The sequence below is a fragment of the Aedes aegypti genome, chromosome 2, assembly GCF_002204515.2.
Source record: "Aedes aegypti strain LVP_AGWG chromosome 2, AaegL5.0 Primary Assembly, whole genome shotgun sequence".
Taxonomy (NCBI): domain Eukaryota; kingdom Metazoa; phylum Arthropoda; class Insecta; order Diptera; family Culicidae; genus Aedes; species Aedes aegypti.
Window position 1 is genome coordinate 313,901,134 of NC_035108.1, and position 17,805 is coordinate 313,918,938.

General features: G+C 39.3%; 2 protein-coding genes across 8 annotated transcripts in view; one reads left to right on the top strand and one right to left on the bottom strand.

Annotated features, from left to right (window-relative positions):
* Positions 1-9,820, bottom strand: part of LOC5570300 — a 124,758-nt gene extending 114,938 nt beyond the window's left edge. Inside the window, exons 1-3 of one of the 7 annotated variants that reach the window (XM_021845720.1) lie at positions 9,545-9,820; positions 4,523-4,848; positions 3,813-4,252 (exon numbers count right to left, since the gene is read on the bottom strand). In XM_021845720.1, coding sequence (XP_021701412.1) covers positions 3,813-3,876 — 64 coding nt within the window. In that variant the 5' untranslated portion in view covers positions 3,877-4,252; positions 4,523-4,848; positions 9,545-9,820. Of the gene's footprint in view, positions 1-3,812; positions 4,253-4,393; positions 4,437-4,522; positions 4,849-9,437 lie in introns of those variants that run through there. The other 6 variants (XM_021845719.1, XM_021845716.1, XM_021845715.1 and 3 more) reach the window with 6 other exon arrangements.
* Positions 1-17,805, top strand: part of LOC5563749 — a 636,451-nt gene that overhangs the window by 299,885 nt on the left and 318,761 nt on the right. The window lies entirely within an intron of this gene.

The following is a 17,805-nucleotide window of genomic DNA, read 5'->3' on the forward strand; positions in this document are numbered from 1 at the left end:
GAAGTTTGGATATGGGAAAGGATTCGTTTTGGTAAACGATTAAGATATAACATCCGCACAACGCGAACCGGACACGATTGATCCGGATTTTGCCGCTTGCTCATAAAGGAGCTTGCAACAGATTCAAAGGATCAAACTCTACTCTATATAAAACTTCACGATTCTGAAATATCCTCAAAACAAAATATGGGTTCTTTTCACAGCTTCGATTTCAATTTGTACATTTGACACGTGTCTTGTCATGTGCAGGTAAATTCAAAACATCAAAACCTTATAACAGCGATATTTCTTAGGCTGTTGTTGTTGTTGTTGTTTGAGAGGGACTTTAACCCGAAGGTCATTCGTCTCTTATTTCTTAGGCGGGAATTGCATATTAGTGTGGGACAAATTTACATTCTCGCTCCACTCCACTTTTTGGATTGCATTAAAAACTATATTTTAGCGCCAACCGTTCATAGTTTGTATGGGATTTACTATGGGAAAACTAACTGAGTAGTGTTTGATCCTTCGACCTTGACACTTGCTCCTGCTGGGGCGGGGGATAAGGGCAGGATCAAACATGTCGCGCGTCGGTAGTGAAGCGGTGGAAAAGTGATCGGTTCGTTAGTAGTGTTTGATCCTTCGACCTTGACGCTTGCTCCTGCGGGGGCGGGAGATGGGGGCAGGATCAAACTTGTCGCGCGTCGTTCGCTCAGAGAAATGAAAAAGCGCCGCGGATCGCTAGTAGTGTTTGATCTATTGATCGCGTCGCTTGCTCTTGCGTGGGCGAGTGACGAACACTTGTTCGGCGTTTAATGCGATTATCGAATTATTTCGCGAATCCGGTTAGGCGTGATTATATCATGGATCGCATCACCAAACATTGGTGACTCCCAGATCTTTACCTTATCCCACTAACCCAATATCCTCTCCATGACAACCGTGGAGATGCAGAGGTGATCTCGGTCTCTAGTAACAACGGTAGTCACACTAACATTCCTTCCCTTCCCCGATGACCGTAAGGACGTGGCCGGCGCCGTTATTGACTTTTGAATTTGAGCTCTCGATTTGTGCACATTGAAGAATGGTAAGCTAATCCCAAGCCCCATTCATTAATTCCCTGTGCAACTTCGATTGTTCTGGTCAATCACGGAGTAGCAACTACGAATTGTACGGTCATCTATGCTTATGCTATGTATGGGATTTACTATGGGAAAACTAACTTTTGCAAGGAAAAATCGCCAGAGGTTACCAACTGACCTCTACAAAAATTCTGAACACAGACCTTGAGAGGTATTTTTACGAGGAAGAATATTGCCGAAGACCGCGAAACAATCCGGCACTTGTTAAAAAAGTTATTGAATGAAAACCTTTTAGCAAGGCGACGTTGATTAGCACGTAAAGGAATAACAATAATAACAAAACTGGGCAAAAATTACGAATGGTCTATGCTTGATAACTTTTTTCACAAGCATAGGATTGCTTTGCGGTCTTCGTAAAAATAACTATCAAGATCTGTATCTGTAATATATATTTCCCATAGTAAATCCCATATAAACTTTGAACGACAGGCGCTAAAATATAGTTCCACCGATTGAGCTGAAATTTTTCACAGTTGTTATGGGACCCAAATTCAATCCAAAAAGTGGACTGGAGCGAGATTCTAAATGTTTCCTATAACCGTGTCCCAGGCTATTGCATATAACTCGAACATTAATTAACTGTGCAATATCCTCAAAACAAAAGTTTTATGTTCACTTACGTCACCAAGTTGAGAAATATTGAATCTCAGGACTTGTATACAGGTATTCAGTTCTGGATCTCCTTCTTGGTTTGCAAAAAAAGGAAAAAAAAGACAATTTACAGCGTTTCAAAGCAATCTGTACTGTTGTGCGGCTTAATTTATGATAACAAAGTTGATTTGACAGCTACTACGGATTGGTCCGATTTACTGTGTACGAGTAAACGGAACGGGACGAAATGTACATATGAACTCATAAAATAGAGTTAAATGCGAGAAAAATCATCGATCAAACGATTTTATCCGATATGTAGTGCGGGTGTGATGCAATTTATAAATATAAACAACTTTGTTCGTAAACTGTTATGCAATTTCTGGTTGTCTGGGCTACAACATAGCATTACAAGAACGTAACACATCCATGTTCATCATCTTATTAACGAGCCCGGTCCAAAAATACCCATTACGCATATATTCCAACGATTTTCATGGACCGGAAATCTTGTATTCTAGGCTGCCATCTTGGATTCCAAAATGTTCAATTGAAAATAATTTTCAACCTGAACAAAGTTGTCGAATAAATCGTCCATCTAAACGATCAGGATCTTGAGATACCAGCATATATATGTAGAGTTCGTGCATAGTTTGTATGCTCACTTGAGCCGCCTAGCGGTTGCATTCCTAAAAAATTGGCTCACCAAGAGGTAGTCCTTAAACTAGGTAACAACTTTTCTCAAGACACCGTTCTTCTATCTAGTGGAAATCACAAGAATGTTTAACATTGAAGTAAAACTAGTTTCAACAACTACTTGGCACCTCCATCCAGCGGGCGGTCATGCGGAAGATGGCATTGCCACCCACTTTTCTACATAAAATGCATCGTGATGTCAGATTAAAAAATGGCAAATCATGCGTATACAGTTTTCGGTGCTTACAAATTTTATAACTCGTTTATTTGAAGAGCTACTAGAAAGTAGTGTTCTAACAAAATGTCCACTGTTTCATGCCCTAAATTATCAGCTAAGGAGAGAATTTTTAGTACGTCCTTGAAATACCTTATTCTTCTTATTTTTGAAAGGGTCCGTTTTCCCATACTGTATAAATCATTTTCCCATACTAAACTTCAAATCGCTGGCCGAGTAGCAAACGATTTTTTAGAATTTTTCAATTTTGCAGGGTTTTGTTTGAGCCCATTTCCTACCATTTGTGACTATGCAGTTTTTCAATTTCGAAAATTTTCCAAGATCGACACCTACTCCAGCAGTTCTCAGTATATGTATATATATATATATATATATATATATATATATATATATATATCAGAAAACAACATTTTTTTTTTATCAGTTATCAAATTACTTCTGGGTTTAATAAAAGTTTAGCCCTTATCATCATACTTCCTGAGGATTTCTTACTAGGGTTTCTAGTACAGATCACTGAGTACCAGTATTACAGTACTGCAATGTTCGGTACCGGTAGTACCGGTAAAATACCGTTGCTGACAGTGATTAAGTCTTGCTGAGACCTTCGCACTACACTTGGTCTTTCAAAATGTTCAAATATTAGCTATCCATTCTCAATGTAAACAAATCGAGAGCTCAAACTTTAAAAGTCAATTACGGCGCCGGCCACATCCTTACAGTCATTTGGGGAGGGGAGGAATGTTGTTCTGCATCTCCACAGTAGTCATGGAAAGAATATTGGGTTTGAGCGATAAGGTACAGATCTGGGAGTCAACTTTAGTTGGTGATGCGGTTCGACGTTTTGCAATTCGACATTTTGTAACTGAAAATTTCTCAATTCCAGAGTTGTTTACTTGTTCATACTAATGCGATATGGAATGTGCAGCAATCAAATTATTTGGCAAATTGCTCACCAGATTAATCTTAATATTTTCTGATCCGTAACTAGAAGTAGATTCACTGGAGCAAGTAATCAAGATAAGATTCATATTGCATAAATATTAATAATAGGCCCAATGTCCTCACGCCAGCAGTGCTAGTAAATATCTATCCTAGCATCTACTTGGCACAACAACCATTACCATCTCGCAAGCACTTAAAAGCAAGTTAAGCGGAAATATATTTCTTACCGTTAATTAGAGCTCGTTCATAATTTGCCGTTGGCACACTAACCAGGAACACCACCCCTGGCATCTTTCTTCAGTGTGGCAAGTGCACTACGGAAACAAACACCGTCTGTTCAGACTGCAGGAGGAGCAACACTTGGTACTGGTGATGATACTTTTCTTCACCCTTAAGCTGTTTTCTTGGTGGTCTTTTTGTAGGGAGAGGGCAACCAAGGTATTAGAGGCAGGAACGTCACCAGCACTTGTCGCGAACACACACTCGAGTAAATCCTGAGCAGCAGCACCTCCTATTCTAGTGGTTGTTTTGGCGAGCCTCTCTAAACTCAAAGGGTTAAACTAATCCTTACTGAATAGAGTTCTCTTGTAACGGTTGCAGTTTGCCACTGTTGTTGAAACTATCGTGTCAGATGCGCGGTACTCGTGTGTTCTGAACCAGCCTAGCACTAGGGAGGTTCAAATAACAATAGAGTTTGAAAACCTTATCTCATATCCTTTACAATTTTCATAATAGAAATAGAGTTTCATAAATTTTAACCAATTTTGGTGAGTAATTTTCATAAAAACCTACATTATCTTTGAGTAACCTTTAAATCACCACCGTAATAGCTGAATATTCGAGAGAGCTCTGTTTTCACCATAAAGCTTGTAAGGAGCATATGGAAGATAAGATTTTCAAACTTTTTAATTATTTGACCCGCCCTAACGAGCACTACCTCTGAAGTGCGCTTTTCTGTGAACTCGATGTTTGTGGATGCAGAAGAAGGTGATGATGCGCTTTGTGCACTGCACTACTGACTGCAGTCTGCTGCTTCGAACAAGGCTCGGAGGTGTTTATTCTTCACTCTTTCGAGTATGCAATAGTGCATGCATGCATGGTTGCAATCCTCCAGTGTAGTTTGCACCGGGATTGTTTAGCTAACAACTTTGCTTAATGTGCACTTAAACCAAACTATCCACCAGGAGGCGGCAGGCAGGGGATGAAGTTAATATTCACCTAACAGGTGTATACCGACCGGGCCAGAGTTGAGAATCCTTTATCCTGGAAAATTGTTTTGCGTTAGTTTAACTTCTAACAAGCAAAGTTCCAGCAGCTCTGACGATGCATTTCAAAAGGGATTTGAGGAGGTGCTTTGACCCGTAAATGCTCAGGATGATCTTATGATGTAGCTTGGTGAGCTTCTAATATTTTAGGTGCATTTTTTTTTGTAATCAAAGTCAACATTACATTCATTTATTTTATCTATGTATTTTGTGTTAGGCGACACCATAACACGAATTTGATAAAACCTAATTAAACTTTCATTACCATTTTGTTAACAATATATTACATATCATTTGAATTATTCGCAGAACTTTCTTTCTAGTATTGTAACAGCTGGTCCATATTGCTACAGCATACAACATGGCCGGCTTGAAAATTTGTTTGAAGATCAAAAGCTTGTTCTCAAAGCAAAGTTTTGATTTTCTGTTAACTAGTTCATACAGACATTTTATTTATTTGTTTCATTTAACTTGAATATCATCAATGTATTTTTTGAAAGTTAAATGTTTATCTGGCATGCGCCCTCCATACTTAACTTTATCTACACAATTTATTGGAAACTCACTCTTCTTGACAACATGTCTACTTGAAGGTTGCAAATAAAGAGATTTAGATTTATGTGAGAAATTATAGGTTTACGGAAGCATTAGGAGAAATCTTCCATTTTTGCAAGCATGAAGAAAAAATATTCAAACTTTTTTGCAATAAACTTGTTATATGCAAGTTCCTTCTTTTCTTCGCTGAAATAAAATTTATTTTTAATGAACGCAAAAATTGTATTGCTATTAAGGTAAAGATGAATCGAAGCCAAACCTCAAATTTTCAAGAGCACGGATCTGGAGAACCAAACACCCGTTTGAGCTGAACACTTAATCGATTGGTCATCACCAGCGAGTGACCAATCGATAAAGTTTTCAGCTCAAACGGATGTTTGGTTCTCCAGATCCGTGCTCTTGAAAATTTGAGGTTTGGCTTCGATTTATCTTCACCTTAAGACCTGATGATTCCAAACCCCTTAAATCTTAAAGATATATGTACGAGGGAGAAATATGGATGGACATCACAATGCCAATAGATTCAGTTGCAATAAACGCCAACATCCTGACTCGGCCGAAGAGCAGATGGTCGCCTGCGATGCATGTCAAGAATGGGAGCACTTTACTTGCACCGGTGTAGATAGAACTAGAAAAGACCAACCATACTTTTGCTGCGTATGCCAAAACGCGTGGCCTTGAATATTCATGTCACTACTATTTCTGTGCCGCGGTTGGAGTCGAAAGCTGCCGTTCTTGGAACTCGTCTCCTGGAATCGGTAAAACAGAACCACACAATCCCCATTCTGTAGTTTTTTTTTTCCGTGGATTGATTCCAAAACGGTTCTTGCTTGTTCAAAATCGGAACACCGGCGCTACCACAAGTTTGTTGCAGTTCGCTTTAATGAAATATTGCTGTCCACCGACGAAGATAACTGGCGATAGGTTCCATCTCAACTGAATCCGACCATCAAAGCCACTAAATGGAAGAGCGGACCGAATCTAAAATCAGACAGTCCGTGGTTTCGAGGACCTAATTTCTTGAAGTGTCTGGCCAACACAAATACTGCAACAATACAGGAGGAAGAACTGCCCCGCAAGGTTCAGCAAATGGACTTAATTGCAACAAGCGATCGCATATGTCTTGCGGTATGTTAACAATCTGAAGTGCAGGGTGGAAGGACGTCCACCAATCGACGGAATACTTAGCCATGAAGAGCTGGCAAAGTCAGAGAAGTTCCTTTGGAAAACCGCACAAGCTGAAACCTTTCATGACGAAATTTCAGCACTTCAGAAAACTCGAGGACCATTGCTCAACATTGCGTGGCACCAAAATCCAGTCGCATATACAAGCGATGGCCTGTTCTGAACGCAGACGTTGCTCTACGTATGCGGGGATGAATTGGTTCGGCGCCTTTCATACAGTATGAAGCAAAGTATCCTGTTATTCTGCCATATAAGCACCCAATAATAGTACTGCTCGTGGAATCATTTCACTGCAGATTTCAGCATGCAAATAGAGAATTGGCAATTGTGCCAACGAACTAAAACAACGTTTCGACATCCCTAGGCTCCGAGCAATTATTGGTCGAGTAATGCAAAACTGTAACTGGTGTAGAGTAGAAAAGCATATCCCAAACCATCGGTAATGCTCCTTCTGCCAGAAGTTTGTTTCAGACGCTTCATCCAGTCCTTCATATATGTGAGTTTGGACTACTTGGGCCGGTATTCGTAAAAGTTGGCAGAAGCTAGGCAAAGCGTTGGGTAACACCCCAAGCAAAGTCGGATAAATGGATGACATCAAAATGATAACAACTTTCATTATCGCTGTTATCATTTTGATATTCTCTTATCATTGATAAAACCGATTGATAACATTTTTTATCATTGTATCCGTGACAGTTATTTCTGATAACAGGTTGACAGCACACATTTTCCCCATAACTTTTTTTATAAAGCGTGTATTATTAAACAGAGTTGACTTTCCGGCAAACAAAATTTTGTAAAATTATTTGAATCGTTCGGTTAATCCAAATGATGATCTTTTCCGTGTTTTATGACCATAAAAAAAACATGATGATGCTAATTCAGTTATCAACTTGAACTCATTGATAATATGATTTATTCTAACTTTGTTATTCGTCAAACAAATTTGAGTTTTGCTTTATATTTTGTTGGCTGTTAATTTAGCCAAGATTAGGCTTTGGAAAATTTAACGATCATCGACACACGAGTTATAATTTCATACCATTTTCCACCTGCATTCATACAACACGCATGACATTTATCGTTCGTGGAAGATAAAGAGCCATGAACGAAAACAAGACAGATACACACCACCCACTGGCGCCTATCACTGTGTGTCAACATTTGCAACATTCGCTGATCCACTCTTATTCTAATCTAGAAACAGAGGCGAATATTTTTTATTTTCTGAGCTATGTTTGCATCCAAAGGGGTGTTCAGTAGTCCAATAGATTATAATTGGGTTGTTGAAGGCTGCATGAATCTATGACAAAAGGTCGAAAGGACAAAAGGTCGAAAGATAAAAGGTGTAAAGGACAAAAGGTCGAAGAACAAAAAAGAAGAGTCAAAGGGTCGAAAATCTTTTTTTCAAAGAAGGAAAAAATTCCCACCATGCAAATCGTTTTCAACCTTTTGTCATTTAGACCTTTTGTCTTTCGACCTTTTGTCCATAAATCCCTGAGAGTTCAATCCTACACCATGGTTCACGGAAGGGGGTATGTAACGACAAGACACGTTATTCTGGTGGCACTGCCACAAATCAATAATACCACTTTCCATCCGTGCTCGACTCACAGTGGTCAATTTGGATGAGTGGCAGGATAGGTCGATTGAACAGCGAAGCGAGCCGAGTGATTACCAAAGAAAATATTTATTGATTTTTTTTGGAATTTATAAATAAAACAGAATCACAATTACTACAATCTTTTTTTTTTCTTCAAATAGTATAATAGTGTTTATAGTATAACAGTACTTACAATCTTTCATTATACGTTAAAACCTAAATCTAGCATGCAATATTGTAAAATTTTAAATCTAAATGTAATGTAAGTACGGCTAATGAAATATGCAACGCAACATAATATCTGTTCGGTACACCAAATATGTAGCTGTCTAAATGAATTTGCTGAAATGAACTTTATTTTAGCTTTAAGCTCACAAACGCAAACATTGTATTGCTATCAAGAACTGGAGAATCCTTACCCACTACAGACACAACTACAGATCACACACAGGCTTCGTCCTTTGGCGGAGAGGCCTGTGGCATCCGCAAACAAAGATTGTGCTGATATTGGTGGCTTTGGATTATTCCAACAATGTATGTTGGACTATTAAAGATTTTTAAGTAGATGATAAAACCGACTCTAGTCTATTACACGACACTGAAGACGGCCTTACAGTTGAGGTCGAAATACGTGCATCTGCCAAAGGATACAAACTCTAGTGGAATTAAATGGTATAGTACTAAATTCGGTTTTTCATCTACTTATAGGTTTATACTAAACAGCTCGAAGATTTATTATTAAAGATTTTGAATTTCACAAACAAGCTTTCATGCCAAACTGCCGAATGGTTTTTCTATGTCTAGAAGATCAAGACTTGTAGAATAGCCTTCAGATTTGTTGGAACGAATCAAATTTGTTACACGTAAAAACCGATGATTGGTCAAACGTTCATGTCGAAATCTGAACTATTTATTGGCAAAACATGAATTTTCGTAGATGTGGACCATCATTCCGTTCAAAAAGACTCTTACACAAAGTTTACTAATGGAGGAAAGCTAGCTGTTGAATGATAGCTAGAAGCTTCGGCACGATATTCAGAATAGTTGAAAATTGCTCATCTGAGATTAGCAAACACAATAGTTTCGAAAAATAAGGAAACAAGCCACATACTTTTGGGCTACCAGAAAAATGGAGGAGACACCATGCACTTGTTAGCAAAACTTATTCCCTTGATGTTAATGAAAATCGTGCCTATAAATTTCAGAAAGCCACAAATTCATAGCACTTTTTTGCAAATTCGTACCGTCCTGGGTATTCACGGGTTAACTTGATTTTATGCTTCGTGAACCACTTTTGCTCTTGACATTTGACCTATCTCATATTGATAATCTTCTTTCAATATTCACACACACTCGAACTTTCTTCCGCCTAATCCTTCAAACCACAATATAACGATTTCAGCCACAAAATTTCGGCTCAACTGTCATAATCACATCAGCATTTTAAAACTCCGAACACGGGTCACCGGTGACCGAAATCCCGTTTTGTCACTTCCACACAAAAACTACTCGAAACCGAAAAAGTTAAAGTTCTCGACCGACCCTAAGCACACTGAACGACGACGATCCCCACGGGGTGTGCCAAGCAAAATGCTCTAGAAATGGAGCATCATCGGTACGCAGTCATGGTGCCCCCTTCCACATCCGCAGGCTGGGCGATAATCAGCACAGGCGAGGTTGAAAGCCAAGTGACTCCCAACCATGGCCTCTCGGGTAGTGTATTCTCTTTTGGGCGGTAGTGTTACTACCGGGGCAGTGGTTTCCCGTGGTTTTAGGAAGACCACGAAAACGCTGGCTGTACGCAGTGGAGGAGGGCCTAACAAAGGTGGAGCCCGACAAAGATGGAGCTCTACAATACGTCCGGCAATGGCGTGACGCTACGCAGTAGCCATCAAGAAACAAGTAGGTATCGTGAGGCAAGCACGAAAATACTTAAAAACACGACACCTACTTATGGGGCCTTCCTTGGCCGAGTGGTTAGAGTCCGCGGCTACAAAGCAAAGCCATGCTGAAGGTGTCTGGCTTCGATTCCTGGTCGGTCCAGGATCTTTCCGAAATGGATATTTCCTTGACTTCCCTGGGCATAGAGTAGAATCGTACCAGCCACACGATATGCGAATGCGAAAATGGCAACTTTGGCAAAAAAAGCTCTGAGTTAATAACTGTGGAAGTGCTCATAAGAACACTGAGCTGAGAAGCAGGCTCTGTTCCAGTGTGAATGCCAAGAAGAAGAAGAAGAAGAAGACACCTAATTACAAGGGCTTGAATCGGTACGACTCCTATGAGGTCTGCGGATCACCGATTGGGAACTCCTGCTCTTAGAGATGGTGCCCTCTGTGTATAGCGGAGCCCTAGCAGCTCGGCTTCGGCTGGAATATGGGTGATAAGTTATGATGGAAGCGGTTCAGCCAACAGCCAACGGAACTAATTAGAACACTAAAGCACCTCCTACAACTTTGCATGCAGGTTTTGCGGGAGTGGGTTTATGAGGGCTTCTTACTCGACGACTCATGGGACGAGAGACTAAAGGGTTTAAACGCCGTGGAATGTCTTTAAGTGCCACTAAATATTTACATGGGAATGTTATCTTGGATGTGTGTGAGCTAACAGAGTTTTAGGTGCGCGGCTGTTGTTACGAATTTACTAATTGAAAATTCTGTAAACTACTACATCTAAGTTAAAATGGGCCATACCACCCCATTCTAACTTAGATGTAGTAGTCATACGATGTTTGAATAAAATGAGAACTTGTGAATACTGAATACTACAGTTAATGTTCCCATTAAACGCTGTCATCTTTACGCCCATTTCTACACTTACTAAGCTTTTTCAGCTGTCGTCCAATAGATTCATGACAAATTCGGTTGATAATAGGTTCATGTATTGTCTAACTAACAAACAAAAAATCTGCTTCATCTTAAAAAGAAAATTGCTGAGAAATTACGGGCGCAGCAAAATGGGTGGCAGCGTACTATAAAAGACCTGACTTTATTCCTTGGAGGGCATGAAATTTTGATTTGCGCTAAGAAAGGGTACACTGACTTGATCAAACCGGCCCTGCAAATTATAATCAACATTTGTCTATAAACCTTTCAAACTATTTTCCAAGGCAGGGCCACAAAATACTAACAAAATTTCCGGAAATAAATAGAAAATTTTCGTGAAATCAAAAATCAAAAGAAAGTCAGCATTTTCTACATTGCAGGTTTCATTAATAATACTGTCTGGGATTCGGTAAAAAAATTGGATCGCATTCAGGGCCGGATTTGAGCTTTTGGGGGCCCTGGTCAGATCTCTTTACGGGGGCCCTGGTACAAAATGCTTAGTATTATAAAAATAAGATATTTGTAAAACTCAAAAAAAAGTAATATTATTCGAATTTGACTATACGTTTTTTTTACAATTTTGCTGCAAATATTTCCATTTGAGAACTTGAACGACAGTCGTTATTGAAGCAATAAGCAAATCGTTAAGTATTTTATTTTATTGTGTAGACATTTTCTGATTTCCTACCATTATTGTTAAAAAATGGTTTATATCGCGACAGGATAAAACAATATGCTCTAAAATACTTAATTTGATTTTCGTAACAGTGAAGGAATGAACTATTGTTTAACTTTACTATAATCAGAGCATCATCAGCAATTGCTTTCAGAAAAGCACTATCGGACAACTAACAACTTCCACAACAACAATATGAGCCTTCCTCAAGGCTCAAGTCTTAGTTACTTTCTTTATGATTTTAATGGTCTCGGCATTGACAACATTTTGCAAGAACTATGCACACTTAGACAACTAGCAGATGATGTTATAGTCTCTGTAAATAGCCGTCGAGCGAAAATCCTGCAAAAATCATAGCAAAATTATTTCGTTAATCTACCAGTTGGGCTAGTAATTTAGGAATGCATAATTGTACAATTGTGCATAATTATACAATTGGGGGCCAAGATAGCCGTAGCGGTAAACGCGCAGCTATTCAGCAAGACCAAGCTGAGGGTCGTGGGTTCGAATCCCACCGGTCGAGGATCTTTTCGGGTTGGAAATTTTCTCGACTTCCCAGGGCATAGAGAATCATCGTACCTGCCACACGATATACACATGCAAAAATGGTCATCGGCATAGTAAGCTCTCAGTTAATAACTGTGGAAGTGCTCATAAGAACACTAAGCTGAGAAGCAGGCTCTGTCCCAGTGGGGACGTAATGCCACAAAGAAGAAGAATTGTACAAAAAATCTGTAGATTTGAATCCAAATTATTATTTTTTTCTATCTTTATTAACGAGATTTTTAGCCCTGGGCTAGTTCATCTCGGGAAAAACGGCTTTACTTCCCTTCCGAAGGAAGTCGTCACTGAATTTTTTAGTGACTATCTCGGGGATGGGATTCGATCCCAGATCCTCGGCGTGAGAGGCGTGTGTTCTCACCACTACACCAGGTCCGTCCCCTGAATCCAAATTATGATATATTCTAAAATCTTAGTGAAAATTGCAATATTCAAACAAATTTTGTGGATTTAGGTCAAAATTGTAGTAAATTCTAAGCTCTTAGTAGAAATTGCTATATTACAACAAAATCATGAAACTAATAATACAAATTAATTAAAATCTGGCACAAATGGAAAAGAGTACAGCAGAATATGTAAATTTCAAAATTACGGTAGGATTCAAGTTGTGTTTGATAGAATAGTAGCTTCAGTATCCTGATAGTAAACATAAGAGAATCTATGAATTATTGAGTTTCTTCGTCTTTCACAGATCATTCCAGAACACAGAGCATTGTAATTTTGGCAGTATCTTTCCAAAAAGCTTGATATCATTAACCTGTGAAAAAATATAACCTTAATGATTTTCATAAGTGAATAGAATGATTTTTATTGGAACTGAAAAATTGAGACATAGATCGTGAATTACTCACTTTAAAATAACACAATCTCATTTCATAATATCTCTGTTAGAAATCGTATTGAATTTACATTTTAAATTTAAAATCATTAATGTAAAATTCATTCATTGATAGTATTTACCTTTTTTTCACTTCTCGGGGGGGCTCTCCACTGCCCCTTCGGCACCCCCCAAATTCGGGCCTGATCGCATTTGAATCTAGTCTAGTATTCATTTGAAAATCCAGCTACAGACTCTTTAATAAAAATTTTATTTAAAAAAAAATTTGTTAGTTCGTCGGAGATCTGTTGAGAAATTATTCGAGAATTTCCGAAAAAAAAAATCCTAGCAAAAACGTTAGTTGGAACCCCGATGAAAATATTAAAGAAATTGTTGAATGATCGTTTTCCATTCCCAGCTTTTGCAAGAACGGAGCCAAGACTGCTTCCGTGTGCTGGAGAATGATTCAATCTTGTTTGAAAGCCAGGTAATAGTCCTAAATCTCTGCCTTATGTAAAGGGCGGGAAGAAAGCACCTCTCATTCAATAGTCTAGGGCTGTGCCATATAGAATTTGTACAACTTGCCTGATGCTTATTTTAAATTATTGAACGAATCACAGAGAGAGTAAGTTGAGAGGCTATCTCTGGAGCAATTCTCGTAGATTTCTTCAAAAGAATCTTAAAGAGCTTACTGGTACAAGTTTCTGGTTGGAATGATATCTGAATGCCCAAAAATAGAAGAAAGTTCTTACACTTTTGATTGCAGCAACATAGCCCTTACCAGATCTATGCTATGCTGTGACTTTTTTGAAACATATGTGCTAATTGGCCTGCGGGATAAATATTAGGAGGATTTCATCGAAAACTCGCCTAAAAGTTTCAAGAGAGATTAAATTGCCTAAGGAATGTTTTGTTCATGCCAGTAGAAATATTTGGCGGAAAATAGAATTCTCTAAGCAATCCCTCAACAATCTCAGGATGAACTTCCAGATATTTTGCTTGTAAGAATGGCATGAAATGTTCTAAGTGAGTTCATTGGATAATTTTTTGAATGATTGGTTTAACTATAGATCAACTGATGTACATTTCGAGTATTCCATGTTAAAAATTGAAACTTACAGATTGTGTTACTTTGCTCCAAATGTCATATCTTCGAATGTAATTTCCCCGAATGTCAGTTCCCGAAATGATCCGTTTCCCCGAAAGCCATTTCTACGGATAACCCGTTTCCCAGAAAAGTGATTCAGTTCAAAAAGCTAACTGGAAACTGGAAAGAACAATATGCAATCAAAAGACGGAGATATTTGATCCTTCTTGACTAGACATATTATGTTGAGGGCGGTGTGCGGTACTTAGAGTTGATATGTTGAAGAATTTCTGAATGTGAAGATAACCCATCATTATTTCATGTATTTATTTAAGTGTGTATGACTTGTTTGTCAGTGAACAATATATTTGACCTGACGTGAGCGTGATCTTAACTGACGGTTCGAAAGGCAAGAAGCGCGAAAAACGGTTTGAGCTTCATCGCGTGATCGGGAAGTCAGTATGATGAAGGATTTTGTGGTGGTTGATTGTGCTTGTTTGAACCCAGCATATCATCAGTATATTTGGCCGATAGCGGAATCGGCCGAAAGAAATGTGTTTTGTGGAGCCAGACACTGGTGAAACTTGAATGAACCGTAATCCGGGGTAACATTGATCGTAATGACTCTCCTCGTAAAAAGTTCGGATCAACATTTATCGATGAAATATTTTCAATGCATGAATGGTGATTCTCTTACTTCTACAATTGATTTTTGTTCATGCGTAAATTTATCAACATTTCGAAACAACGATTTTTATGATTATGGTTGACACGATCAATAAATCATGTCTCATATGAGTTCTGTAAAGGATATAAGCAAAATATATGCGTTTGTTACTAAAAATGACATCGCTGACAATGAATCCGTTGTCTGAACTTTCATAAATATGTTCAGTTAAGCATAACACAGCGTAACAAAAATGACATTTTTGCGTGTCTCAAGGATCAAATTATGTGTCTCTAGTAGATTTTGGGTCGCTGAATTTGATGCCGTTTTCAGAAATGTTCTAGCACGTCACAATTTTTAGCTACAGGTCGCCAAAATTGTACAAAACACAGGTTTTATCAATGTTTACATGAAATTTAAAGTATAATTTATCAAACTTTTTTGTGATTTAATCCATCAATCATGCAAAATAGAACTTGAACTTTCAGTTTAGATATAATTTGATTGTAAATTTTGCCATTAAATTCAGTTTAAATCGTTTTTTTAACATGCTTGCAGTCTCCATATAAAATTCTTCGTTTCTCTTATATGGCATAAGACAATACTTTTCAGAACCACCAAAAAATAACATTTTACCAGCAGAAGAATTATGAACTTCGTTGAAAAGTATTGTTTAACACATGAAGTTTGAATTTTGTGACAAATTAAGCAAATAAATTGCTATACAAGTTGGAAAACTTGTATGCAAGTTGGCTGAAATCGTAAAATTTAGCATTTTCAACAGTCAATATCTCAAAAACTAGACATGCTATGATATTTTTGAAAATGGCAATGGATTCAGCAGCCCCTAATTGAGTAAATAGTGGTATTTTGGTGCTTGAGACAAAAAAGTGTTCCGCAGTGTAATTGATAAATTACAATAATGAATGCAAAACTTGTAGGCAGATTTTGGAGGAGAAGAACGCAGCGTGGGCGATCATGCTGCAGCAAGGGACCCGGCAGAACGTGGAGCGTTATAGACGGAAACGGCAACAGGAGACCCGCCTTTTTCGGGAGAAAAAACGCCGCCTGGAGGAGACGGAGTGCGAGGAGATGGAACAGCTATGCCGGCCTCAAGAAACGCGTAAGTTCTATCAGAAGCTCAACGCATCCCGCAACGGCTTCGTGCCGCGTGCCGAGATGTGCAGGGCTAAGGATGGGAGCATTTTGACGGACGAGCATGAGGTGATCGAAAGATTGAAGCAGCATTTCGACGAGCACCTGAATGGCGCAGAAAGCACAGGCAATGAAGGACGGAACAAAGGAGAAAATGCTTTCGTTAGTACTGCGGGCGATGGAAACCAACCAGCTCCCACTTTGAGGGAGGTTAAGGATGCTATTCACCAGCTCAAGAACAATAAAGCTGCAGGTAAGGATGGTATCGAAGCTGAACTCATAAAGATTGGCCCGGAGAGGCTGGTCATTTGTCTGCACCAGCTGATAGACACAATCAAAAACAGAACAGCTACCGGAGAAGTGGTACAAATGTGGAGACGATATACGTACATTTTGCATGCAGCCTAATGGCGCATGTACGTATATCGCCTCCACTTTTATACTCTTATGCGCTATCGCATACGAGTTTGTGTTTACTGGGTCGTGAATACCAGGTCCCAACGTATCACCTTTTCATCGATTATAAGGCGGCATACGATAGTATCGATCGCGTAGAGCTATGGAAAATCATGGACGAGAACAGCTTTCCCAGGAAGTTCACAAGACTAATAAGAGCGACGATGGAAGGTGTGCAAAATTGTGTAAAGGTTTCAGGCAAACATGCCAGTTCGTTTGAATCCCGCCGGGGACTACGACAAGGTGATGGACTTTCGTGCCTGTTGTTTAATATTGCGCTTGAAGGTGTTATGCGGAGAGCCGGACTCAACAGCCAGGGTACGATTTTTACGAGATTCAGTAAATTTGTTTGCTTCGCGGATGATATGGACATTGTCGGCCGAGCATTTGAAAAGGTGGCAGACCTGTACACCCGCCTGAAACGCGAGGTAGCAAAAGTTGGACTGGTAGTGAATGCGTCCAAGACAAAGTACATGCTAGCTGGTGGAGCCGAGCGCGACAGGGCTCGCCTTGATAGCAGTGTTACGATAGACGGGGATACGTTCTAGGTGGTCGACGAGTTCGTCTACCTCAGATCCTTGCTGACGGCTGACAACAATGTTAGTCGGAATATATGAAGGAGCATCATCAGTGGAAGTCCTGTCTACTTTGAGCTCCAGAAGAAACTGCAGTCAAGAAAGATTCACCCCCGCACCAAATGCACGATGTACAAAACTCATAAGACTGGTAGTCCTCTACGGGCATGAGACGTGGACTATGCTCGAGGAGGACTTGCAAGCTCTTGGGGTTTTCGAACGCCGAGTACCAAGGACGATCTTCGGCAGCGTGCAGCAGAACGGCGTGTGGCGGCGAAGGATAAACCACGAGCTTGCTCATCACTACGGCGAACCCAGTAACGGTAGGTTGCTAAAGCTGGAGCGTGGGTCGCAGTGGAGGATGGAGAGAAGCGGCCATGAACCGAGTGAATTGACGAAATGTTGTTGGCGAGGCTTTATCAAGCTAATTGATGTCAAACCAAATAAATAAACAAATAAATATTAGAAGAAAGCAACACTCATGCAATTGTCTAAGGCTATTCCACCTACGAATTTACTCGACTTGCTTGATGCTAATGCCATATTTTAAACGAATCTATGGGAGAATTATTTAAGAGACCATCTTTGGAGGAATTCTTTAAAATATATCGAAAGCCGTCTCATAGAGTTTACTTTAATGGAAGCGTGTGAAAATTTAATCAGAACGTCTAAGTAAATTGCAGGAGAAACTTCATAAACATGAACATTTGGTCTTATAACAAATTCTATGACTTATTTGTAATATTTGTGTTGATTGATTAGGTTTATGGATGAATATCAGGAGGATTTGATC